This window comes from Dermacentor andersoni, chromosome 7 (genome assembly GCF_023375885.2).
Source record: "Dermacentor andersoni chromosome 7, qqDerAnde1_hic_scaffold, whole genome shotgun sequence".
Taxonomy (NCBI): domain Eukaryota; kingdom Metazoa; phylum Arthropoda; class Arachnida; order Ixodida; family Ixodidae; genus Dermacentor; species Dermacentor andersoni.
In genome coordinates this window covers 14589367-14601506 of record NC_092820.1, presented here as the reverse complement: position 1 = coordinate 14601506, position 12140 = coordinate 14589367, and the positions used below count along the sequence as shown (strand labels likewise).

General features: G+C 48.2%; 1 protein-coding gene across 3 annotated transcripts in view; it reads right to left on the bottom strand.

The window, feature by feature from the left end:
* LOC126535554 (tRNA:m(4)X modification enzyme TRM13 homolog) overlaps positions 1-10169 on the bottom strand; it is a 396219-nt gene extending 386050 nt beyond the window's left edge. For 2 of the 3 annotated variants that reach the window (XM_050182379.3, XM_050182380.3), the window contains exons 1-2: positions 9877-10156; positions 9760-9806 (exon numbers count right to left, since the gene is read on the bottom strand). In XM_050182379.3, coding sequence (XP_050038336.1) covers positions 9760-9806; positions 9877-9993 — 164 coding nt within the window. In that variant the 5' untranslated portion in view covers positions 9994-10156. Of the gene's footprint in view, positions 1-9759; positions 9807-9876 lie in introns of all 3 variants that reach the window. The other variant, XM_050182382.3, reaches the window with a different exon arrangement.
* Between the last annotated feature and the right edge of the window lie 1971 nt (positions 10170-12140).

Here is a 12140-nt window from a genome sequence, read left to right as displayed (position 1 = left end):
TCATCAATGATGCAGGCAGCATGATTGGTTGTCCAGCAGCAACGAGGCCAACGCCCCCACCATAACTGCCGACAATCAGGGCTCTTTGCATGACCTGATCAGGGAGATTGTTCGCAAAGAAGTTTGAAAGCTCACGACTCCGACAGTGGGACCACCAATAGTGTCTGTTGCCGAAGTCATATGCGACGTAATCAGGCAAGTGTTTTCGTCTCCAAGCCTTAGTCTTAAGCCGCATTCCACTAACTATGCCACCGCGGTCCTACGTTCACCAACTGTTATGTCGCTACCGCCGTAGCACCAGCCATCAACTGCCGCACCTTGGTCATCCCAGGAAGAGCCTCTCAGACATCCACAGTTTCAGAAAACGGACGTATGGCAGACTGCAGACCGGCACCCACTCTGTTTCAACTGCGGTAGTGTTGGGCACATTTCTCGCTATTGCTGGCATCAAGATGTACCGTTTCACCCTCTCCGCCCATCCTTTGACGGTCGACATGCCAACAACGACTACTCACTATGCCGCCAAGCTCCTTTTCAAGGGCCTCCAGCCACCCAATCTCATTTTGAAGATCGCCGAGTCAATGACGAGGAATTGCTGCCACATCTCCAGGCCGACATGGGCCATCGGTAGCGATCTCGTCTCCTACACATCCATGTGCACCAATGTGCCACACTTTCACTGACCTCAGGGACAGGAGGTCACCTAGCACACACCGGGAAAACTACAGGCGGCGACCTCTGGGGGTAAGGTTGCAAGCCATCACGACGCTACAAAGCCCCCGCTACTTTCGCTGAAGGATGCTATGAAGCCGACGAGCCATAACAGCAACGAAGTTGTAAGTGCAGTTTTTGTTGATGGGCAGCAAGTGAAAGCGTTGGACGGCACTGTTGCTGACTTCTGCATGATAAGTCAAGACCTTGCAGTTCATCTCAAGAAAGTAAGGACCACATGGGCAAGGCCCCACATAAAGACTGCAGGAGGCCAGTTACTGATGCCTGCCGGACGATATATGGCGAGAGTCAACATAGGAGGTGCATCTTTCGTCACTTTTATCATTCTCATTGCGTGCTGTAAAGACTTGATTGTCGGAATGGACTTTCAGAAGGAGTATGCTGCGATCATCAACATTAAAGACTGTTTGGTAACATTTTATCATAACTCTGATCCAATTGATTGCTTAGAACCACCACGCAACTCATTATGCCTCAGTGATGATGACGTTGTCACCCTGCCTCGGTAATGCACCATTGTTTCTGTAGCATGCAATGCCCCGTTCAACGGGGAAGGAGTTGCAGACCAAATAAACCCGCTGTTATTTACTCAAGGTATTTCAGTCGCACGAGGTATTGTCAACGTTGTTAATGGGCACACAGATTTATTGCTGACAAATTTCAGCACGGAGCACCGGCACCTTCCATGGGGTATGGCTGTGGCCTATTTCGACGGTGTTGCAGATGTTCAGGGCTGCTTTTCAATGCCTGAAGAAGCATTTGCACAAGATCTGGCTCCTCTTCTTGACGTCAGCACTACCTTGCCGCAAGAACGACAAAAATTCCTCGCATTACTAGCCGAGTTCCAGGACTGCGTTGCATCAACATCAGGAGTCAGCCACACATCCTTAACGAAGCACCTAATAATCACTGAAGACACGGCCAGAGCAATTCACCAGAATGTTTATCATGTGGCTGGCTCTAAAGAACATGAAGCGATACAGGAGCGAGTAACTAGAATGCTCGAAGATGACGTAATTCCACTGTTAAAGAGCCTGTAGCTTTAGTCAAGGATGGTAGCCTGCATTTTTGTGTCGACAACCGCAAGCTAAATCAGATTACAAAGAAAGTTGTCTCCCCACTCCCACGTACAGATGACTTCCTCGACCAGCTTTGACACTTTCGTTACTTTTCCTCAATGGACTTGAAAAGCGCATATTGACAAATCGGGGTGGACCCGAGATACCGTGGGAAAAACCGCTTTTGTGATGCCAGACTGACTGTACGAATTTAACGTTTTGCCCTTCAGTTAGTGCTCTGCACCCGCAACATTAGAAAGGCTCATGGATACTGTGCTATTGGAGCTGAAGTGGAAAACCTGCTTGATCTATTTCAACGATGTCATTGTGTTTTCTGCAACATTTGAAGAGCACCTGCAACGACTGAAAGTGGTTCTGCAAGTCATCCAGTCAGTGGGCCTCACACTGAAGCCAGAGAAATGCCACTTTTGCTTTGAGGAACTGCAGTTTCTTGGTCACGTCGTCAGTCAGGCTGGTGTTTGTCCCGAACCTGAGAAAATTGCCGCCATCGCACAGTTCCCTATACCTTCTGACAAGAAAGCTGTCAGGCACTTTATGGGCCTCTGCATGTATTATCGTCGGTTTATCACAGATTTTGCACGCATTGCATCGCCATTAACTCACCTCACAAGAGACGACGTGGCACTTGCATTGATTTGTGTGGGGCGACGCACAGAAAAGTGCATTTAATGAGCTGAGGCAATGGCTACAGACACTTCCAAGTACTTGCCCACTTTGATGAAGCAGCCCCTACGACCCTTCACACTGATGCCAGCAACATTGGTGTTGGTCTGAGAGCAGTGCCGGTGCAGTTACAGGACGACGCTGAAAGGGTGATTGCGTATGCCAGCAGAACGCTCGCGCACAGAAGCCAATTATTCGACAACTGAGAAGGAATGTCTTGCCATGGTACGGGCGAGTATGAAATTTCGCCCATATCTGTACGGCCACCCTTTCAAAGTAATCGGTGATCATCATTCATTATGCTACCTGACAAACCTGAAAGATCCTTCTGGGCAACCAGGGCGACGGAGCCTCAGGCTGCAAAAGTTCGACATGACAGTCATCTTCAAGTCGGGGAAAAGACATACCAATGCTGATTGCCTGTCGACTCTATCGGTAGAGTCAACTGCTTCATCCCATGAAGATGAAACACCATTCCTCGGTGTTCTTGATACGACCGCCACTACACACCTACAACGTGATGACCCCGAGTTGTTCGCACTTATCAATTTTTCAGACGGACGAACTTCCAAGGCCCCTTGAATTTTTTAGGAGGATTGTCATTGTTTTGTCTACGCAACTATGTTCTCTACAAAAGGAACTTTTCACCCATTGGATGCAACTATTTGCTGGTTGTCCTTCACCACTTTGCACTGAAGTACTCCAAGTAGGTCACAACGAGGTCACTTCTGGCCACATAGGCTACACGCGGACATTGAACAGAGTAGGACAAAGGTGCTACTGGCCAGGACTTGCCATGGCCGTGAAACATCAAGTACGGACTTGCCTCGGCTGCCAGAGGCACAAGTCAACCCCAACAAAACTAGCCAGCATGCTACAACCCGTTCAGATCCCATGCACACCATTTCACCAGATCGGAATGGACCTTTTGGGCCCACTTCCTGCGTCTAGTGCAGGAAACCGCTGGATTATTGTTGCGACTGATTATCTGACTCACTACACCAAAACGAAGGCTCTCCTGCAAGGCACAGCAGCAGAGATGGCATGATTTTTCATAGAGAATGTTGTGTTGAGATTACAGTGCACCAACCACTGTAATCACAGAGAGAGGAACTGCATTTACGGCAGTGCTTTTATATAATGTCCTGATGCTCAGTGGAACAACTCACCACAGGACAACAGCCTACCATCCACAAACCAACGGTCTCGCAGAGCGCCTAACCAACTCTTGAAGAAATGCTTTCCATGTATGTGGATGTCGAACACAAAAATTGGGACGAGATCTTGCCTTATATAACTTTTGCGTACACTACTGCTAAACAAGAAACAACATGGATGACTCCGTTCAGCCTTGTTCATGGAGAAGTACGGACAATGTTGTATGCAATGCTCCCACACGAATGCGATGGTACTGACACAGATGCAGATGCCTTTACACAATGTGCCGAAGAAGCTAGACAGCTCGCACGCATAAAATCTGTAAACAGCAGGACTACGACGCAGGCTGCTACAATGCTCACCATAGACCAGCAACCTACGAAACCAGCAACAGAGTGCGGGTTCGAACGCCCATACGAAGATGGGCAGTCCACTTGCAGTCCACTTATACGTGCAGTCCACTTATAACGATATCGAGAAAAACGAAAAATATGATCGCTATATCTGGACTGCAGTTATTAAAAGAAAAAACACTGAACGTACCTTTGCAGCTCCGAACTCGAGTTCGCCACTTGCTCTAAAGAATAGATGATGTAGAAAGTAGGCTGTGAAAAACAAACTTTATTTCTAGCGCCAATGATCATGCCAAGCGTTAGGCGCGCGGAAATAGTCCGAAATCTGCACTTGCTTTTTTGCGGCAGCTTCAGCTTCACAACAGCGGTGTGTGTGCATGGATTCCAGCTGCTGCGCGAACACTGGCGGCAATCCTTTAGCATGCATAAAATCAATTAAGGAGTCAATCGATGACAGCGCACTCTGCGTGGACATCGAGGTCGGGGTGAAGCAGCCACTGTCAATCTCATCACTGTCGCTGCTGCCGTCGGCACCGTCGCACAACTTTGCCATCTGTCGAGACAGCACACCTTCGGCGATCGCCTCGTCAGTGACCTCATTGCAGAACGAGGCAGCACTGTCTGCAGTCAGAAACTCCTCCATCGATGCACCACCTGTGTCACCCATAGGAACGAGCTCCCAGAGCTCGGTTATTTCAGCAGCTTCCACCGTGGGGGTTCAGTGGGTTGGGCAAGTTCGTCCTGATGCAAAAAGCCCGCCTTTTTGAAGCAGTTGTTTTCAAGATGGTTGATATCGTCGACTGGGCGAGCTCATACTTCCTCACGAGGGTGCTCACCTTGAAGCCGCGTCGAGAGTCCTGCAAAATATCGATCTTCGTGTCAAGCAACACAGCTTTGCACTTTGTCGGCACCATCTTCGAACTGGGTTGCACCGTTGGTTGCACGCTGCCTAGGTGGCTTCAGCCTGCTATCGCGCTCGCTGAGAGAGAGAGAGACTGAGTGAGGGATGGGGCGACGGGCGTCACCGCGCTGCTTTGCTTGTCGCTTTTTTTTCTTTCTTTCTTTCGGAGTGACTGTGGCCTACGTGCACGAAGCAGCTAGCGCCACCTTGTGGCGTGCTGCGCCAACTCAGGTATTCTCCGGTGCGCGGGCGGGGCCGGACGCGCTGCGCGGTAATGGCGGCAGATACAAACTTGCGGAGGTAAACATCACCTCGTCTCGACATCGTTCGTTTGAAGGAACTAAGCAACACAAATTTTACGATTATTTGGCACGGAAAACGCCGTCCAGAGGGCAAAATTTTCATCATTATATCCGATATGCGGTGAATAACCTATCGTTATAAATGGTTTTTTTTCCCATAGCCCTAATGCATAAAATGACACTCTCATGTCGACCCATCGTTATAACCGATATATCGTTATATGTGGTACCGTTATAAGTGGACTGCACTGTACTTTGGACCGTATTGAGTTCTATGACACCTAAAAGATGTCACCTACGAGGTAGCCCCAGATAGCCCCTATTGCATGAGGCGCGGCCAATACCGGCCTGAAGTGCATGTACTAGTACGCGTGAAACTGTACGTCAGCGAGTGATTGTGCGAGGAACTTCACACCAGTGACCTCCTCTAGTATTGGGGCGATGCTTCTTTTTAGAGGGAGGCAAATGCCATGTCTCTTCTATGTCCACGACAAAGACAACGATAGGAGCTTTAGTAGGCTTCGTCTCGTGCATTGGCCTAGCGGAGATTAGAAGATGAAGAAGTCACTTCTAGGCTTGACTACTAAAACAAGCGGTTTTTGTTATATGTGTTCTCGTCTCCTATTTTTGTTGCACCGCGACACATACCAAAGCCACTCAAGCTGAGTTACGGTGCTAACGCCAGTGCATTATTATACTAGTTTCATTCGAAAACTAATTCATTGTTACTAGGCAACAGTCCTGAGTTGGTGCAGATTCCCAAGCGAATAGGCACATATTGCAGCAGTCTGCCGTTGCAGCTCGGCATCGCGCGACTTGAACTGCAGACGCATGAAAGTGACAGTGCACCAAAACAGTGTCTGCGACTTTTCGTGCGCAGTGCATGCATTCTGCAGAGCTTTGTTTCCTGGCAACGGAAGGCATGCTACAAAGCCTCCCATGCAAGAAATTCTCCAAAATCCCCACCACGGCAGATATAACAGGGAGCCATGCATTCACCAGCAGGGCATCGCGTTTCGTACTACCCTAAACCTAAAAGTGTGGCATAAAGGGCTCTGGTGACCGGCGCTTCCACAGTGCCGCCTGGGCAGCCCGTCAGGCCCATCCCAGCTCCATCTAGCGCACGCAATGGCAGAGAGTGTGGAGGGCGTGCACCGCCTTCCCTCGCACACAAAGCTTTGGGCGGGCGAAGTGTGCAGGGGTGGGGGGGTTACTCCGGGCAGCCGCGTGGCCGGGTCACTATATCTAGAAAGCCATCTGCGACCAGTACAGTCCGTGCTGCACTGTTCTCGCGGCGCAGTTCGCATTGATGCGGGCGTCAGCGCGACGGTCAAGAAGTGGTTAGTGTTGGTTTATAGACATATTTTGTTTGTTCCACATAGCGCATTGGCCAAGCATGTGGCACATGCATGCTAGGTCTCCTTGTAACGTTAGCAACTTTTTTTATCGAGAAAGAGGATGAGAACCAATTTATTTTTGTTTTACCCCTCCGTTCTCTAGGACACACTCACCAATTTTACCATGTCTTCTTCTTCCTCCATACATTTTACGGAAATTTTGCACTTGCATAAAGCCGTCAGATGCTTGCGAAACCAAATTGGCCAACATGCTTATCGCCAGGCTTCTCTTTCAAGTAGCTGGTGCAACATCTATCCGGATCCGAAACAGTGCTATGTCAGTGATATTAGGTACTGGTTAGAGTGCACTAGAATACGGTTGAGTGGGACGAGCGGCTGGGGCAGCACATGCTCTGCGGTGAGGCGCGCGACGACGAAAGATACTATGGCGGCAGTGTGATCGAACTAAATAGGGCCGCATCAAGGCCGCACAGTTGGAAACTGCTGGTGATTCTGCTCGGTGGGTTCGTTTGTACTGCTTCGCGCGCTACTGTTTGCTATCAGACCGCCCAAATGGTGTTTATAATTGGATATGACATGCATATAGTTTTTCATCAGTAGGTCTTGCAAAGCACCGCCAGAAAAAACGTATAAACGTCCTGCTTGCCACTTCAAACAAGTAAAACATATCGCCCCCATCCGGCGCCCTGTGCTCAGATTTACGGGAAGTACTTTGATAGAAAAAGATAAAAGAACTGCAGTGCAACATACCATTCATGTTTGCGTCTTTCTTGCGGAACAGAACGCAAAGTAATTGGGACGGGTTTTTTATTGTGGATGGCACTCGGGAGCCGAAAACAGCTTTAGGTAGCGATTATATACGCTAATCTTTGGCCTGTAAGCCGTGCGAAATTTTATGTCCAGTCCATGCTTAACAACAACAACAAAACTCAGTGTCTTTCCACTCTGCGAAGGATGACCAGCGAAGCTGCGTATGTGGGCCCCTCAATGCCAAACTGCACCTCCACTGCCGGTTGGCCCGGTATTGCACCATCTTCGGGATCGGCCCACGTATAGGGAGTGCTTAATGCCTGCGTCACCTCCGCCGTGGGTCGACCTGGCATTGTACTATCTTCAGCATTTTTTCCACACACGGACGCAATAGTGGGGAAAGTAGCCCTTCACACCTTCGCTGTTACGTGGATATGACGCTGCGCTGCTAAACTCGAGCTCACGGGTCCAAACCAGGTCGCGGAATTCGATTTGCAATTCTGTTTAGGTACATGTTAAAGAACCCCAGGTGGTGAGAACTGAACAGGGGGCCTCATAAGCATATCGCAGGACGTAAAACACTAGAATTTGTTCAATTAGAAAAGAACAAGAAACAGAAAGAAGGTATAGCTGCGTCCTTTGTTTTTTTTCTAGGGGTGTAAATGAAAGAAATTATTCTGTTAAAAAACATGTTACGCTTATGTTTCATACCTTCAATGCAATGCCATTCCCAACAGTACGTCCACTCAACTAAGGAGCTTCTACAATATAAAAGGCTGCTTTCAGTTATCCCCTGCACTATCATAAGAATAATACTGAAGCATTTAAAGGAACAAAATGCCTCACATACACGTAAACATATTTCTAGATCTGCTGTGTTCGTTGAAGAAGATAAGTGTGGCACTACATTGGACACCCAGTTTTAATGGGACTGTCAAAATAATGTTTTCCTTGTCGGAATCAAGTTTGGAGATGTACAGGCCGTTCCAAGATGGGGCGTTTATGTTGAATGACAGCTAGGAATTTGTTCACCATAACTGATTAGCACTCGTGCGTTCTCGCAGGAATTAGTGCACCTCGGCACAACAGCCACGACTCTTCAGCAGCATAATCATTCAGAATAAGAGTCCTCACTTGCATCGGCCCCTCACCTTCGAGGCTTCAGACGTGCTGTTATTCCTTACATTCAAATGCAAATGGCTATTCAATCATTTTTAATAGTGAATTCTGAAGTCAAATATGATCTGAATAACAAATAGCATTCGATTAGACTATATGTTTCTACTTCATTTCGCCTGCTGGCATGTTGCACGAGATCGTCAGACAAGTCATGGAGATTACTTTGGTAAAGACTTCCCAGTCTCCCCGATTTAGTCCGAGTACATAGGGAATATCTTGGCCCTTACACTTGTTCATATTAACGTCCAATAATTGCCTTGATTCCTTTTCTTTGAAAGTCTATTGGGTCACCCAGTGCTGGTGCAGCTTTTAAAAGAAACACGCTTATTCCGGACGGGAGTTCTCACTTTTTCAATCAATGTATTTAGAATATTTTATAAATTTTCTCTTGCATATATGTCGCTGAGATATATGTCTATGTACCCTTAGACTTACCTAGAAGTACATTGGCCATTTGCATCTCTTCGCGCCACGCAGTTAATGAACCTATTTTATTTCGCTATAATATTGTTTTATTTGATCATTGTCCCTGATCAATATTCCACCAACAAGAAACGCACGTCAAATGACACGATATCAATAACGTTTTCTTACGTAGCTTCATGTTGCAGATAGGCGGCCTCTGTGGCAAAAATTACGTGTTACATTTAGAAAACAATGTTAAAAACAGCAGTTCGCCTGGCTAAAGCTACAATTGGTGCCGGCAGACAAGAGTCGCGTGCGCAGCAATGTAAGTAAAACCATAAAAATTTTACTGCACAGACGTTTTGCAAGAAAAACTGGGCGTCCGCCAGCGTCCGCGAAACGAACGCGTGCTCGCTAGCAGACGACGCACTAGACGACAGCAAAATTGAAGACGTCGTGTTGTATAACACATGCTAGATTTATACGTGGCAAAAGTGTGTCAATCAAAATTTGCTGTGGAAATAAAGCACTATTATAAGAGCGTGCGCGCGCAACCGGTCTCAGGGCACGCAGCGAAATTACGTTGAATATGCCGCGAAGTGCGTCTCCACCCCTAACTATTTCGCTCGCAGCGCCATCGCAAAATTTTTCCACACGCGGCGCCACAGCGAGAGAGCGCCGTCAGCCCCCAAACAGGGTTACGTAAGAACTTTGCGAGATATCTGCGGTATTTCTCCAACATTGCGCGACTGACAATACAGCGTTAGACCACTCTATTACAGCAAATTCTAAACCTTACGACCGGCGCACGATTCACATGACAAGTAATGCAGAGCCAGCATAAGAGCGCTTCACTTATGCAACACAAGTTAAACTCACTGTGTCGAATCCAGGGGACATGTGATCCGATCGTGGCCCTGCTCGCCCTGCAAGAAGAGAGGGAAACGACCTATGCATATGGCGCTCTCCGCAGTCATCGCAACAAGAGGTGCTCACGTTTTCCGCCGGTGACAGCACTACGTGCTCACCGCAGTAGTGCGATCCAGACAGCGGCCGCAACCGGCAACGCCGACCTTTCCTTGCAACAATAAAATTGCATTTATTGTCACCCATCCTCGTTGAAGCAAGAAGACCGCACGCTGGAGAGGCACGTCACAGAACAGCTGAACGAGGAGGCACGCTGCCGTCGATAATTGTCATGCTAATAATGGATAAACAAGCTCATGGTTGCCAGATGGACCCACCAAAATAGCCAAACATTCTCAAGATGCCATAGAGTTTCTCACCTAGAGGGAAAAGGGCGATTTACGCTCAAACCGCCCATCGCCACACTGCATGCATGCGGTTCGTGAAAAACGGGCGGTCGTCGTGATCGGTCACAAAATTGCATTCACGCTGAAACCGCATGATGCGGTGCGGTTCGCATGCGCCCTCTGGTTGTCCAAATAGGTAACCAGCAACTGGCAACATACATCAGTATGCATCAGCGCATAGAGTTTCTAAATACATACATACATACATATGGCATCAGCGAGTTGGCAGCCTCGTGCACACTCTTAGGCAAAGTTACACCCTTTGGCTTGCCCCTTCTGCCACACAACAATAATCGTTATCTGCCTTGATGCGTTTCCTTTCTTTAACGCTGCGAGCCCGGAACTTTCCAGTAACGAACGGCACGCGCGTTATCAGAACACTCTTAAAACGGTTGCACCCTTTGGGGTGTATATTTGTCCCACAACAATAATCGTCATCTGCCTTGCTTGCGTTTCCTTTCTTGAAACTCGGCGCTCGCTACTTTCCTGTCGAGAATGCTGCGTCACACTGATAACGCGCATGCCGTTCGTGCCTGGGAAGTACCGGGCTCGCAGCGTTAAAGAAAGGAAACGCGGGCAAGACGGATGACGATTATCGTTGTGGGACAAAATACGCCCCAAAGGGTGTAAATTTTTCTAACACTCCACTCTTAGAAAAATTTACACCCTTTGGGGCGTATCTTGTCCCACAACAATAATCGTCATCTGTCTTGCCCGCGTTTCCTTTCTTTAACGCCGCGAGCCCGGTACTTCCCAGTCACGAACGGCATGCGCGTTATCAGTGTGACGCAGCATTCTCCACAGGAAAGTAGCGAGCGCCGAGTTTCAAGTAAGGAAACGCAAGCAAGGCAGATGACGATTATTGTTGTGGGACAAATTTACACCCCAAAGAGCGCAACAGTTTTAAGAGTGAAGAGTGAAGGGGCTCTCCAAAGGGTGTAAACTGTTCTATGCTGATACACTCTTAGAAAAATTTACACCCTTTGGGGCGTATCTTGTCCCACAACGATAATCGTCATCTGTCTTGCCCGCGTTTCCTTTCTTTAACGCCGCGAGCCCGGTACTTCCCAGTCACGAACGGCATGCGCGTTATCAGTGTGACGCAGCATTCTCCACAGGAAAGTAGCGAGCGCCGAGTTTCAAGTAAGGAAACGCAAGCAAGGCAGATGACGATTATTGTTGTGGGACAAATTTACACCCCAAAGAGCGCAACAGTTTTAAGAGTGAAGAGTGAAGGGGCACTCCAAAGGGTGTAAACTGTTCTATGCTGATACACTCTTAGAAAAATTTACACCCTTTGGGGCGTATATTGTCCCACAACGATAATCGTCATCCGTCTTGCCCGCGTTTCCTTTCTTTAACGCTGCGAGCCCGGTACTTCCCAGGCACGAACGGCATGCGCGTTATCAGTGTGACGCAGCATTCTCCACAGGAAAGTAGCGAGCGCCGAGTTTCAAGTAAGGAAACGCAAGCAAGGCAGATGACGATTATTGTTGTGGGACAAATTTACACCCCAAAGAGCGCAACAGTTTTAAGAGTGAAGAGTGAAGGGGCTCTCCAAAGGGTGTAAACTGTTCTATGCTGATACACTCTTAGAAAAATTTACACCCTTTGGGGCGTATCTTGTCCCACAACGATAATCGTCATCTGTCTTGCCCGCGTTTCCTTTCTTTAACGCCGCGAGCCCGGTACTTCCCAGTCACGAACGGCATGCGCGTTATCAGTGTGACGCAGCATTCTCCACAGGAAAGTAGCGAGCGCCGAGTTTCAAGTAAGGAAACGCAAGCAAGGCAGATGACGATTATTGTTGTGGGACAAATTTACACCCCAAAGAGCGCAACAGTTTTAAGAGTGAAGAGTGAAGGGGCACTCCAAAGGGTGTAAACTGTTCTATGCTGATACACTCTTAGAAAAATTTACACCCTTTGGGGCGTATCTTGTCCCACA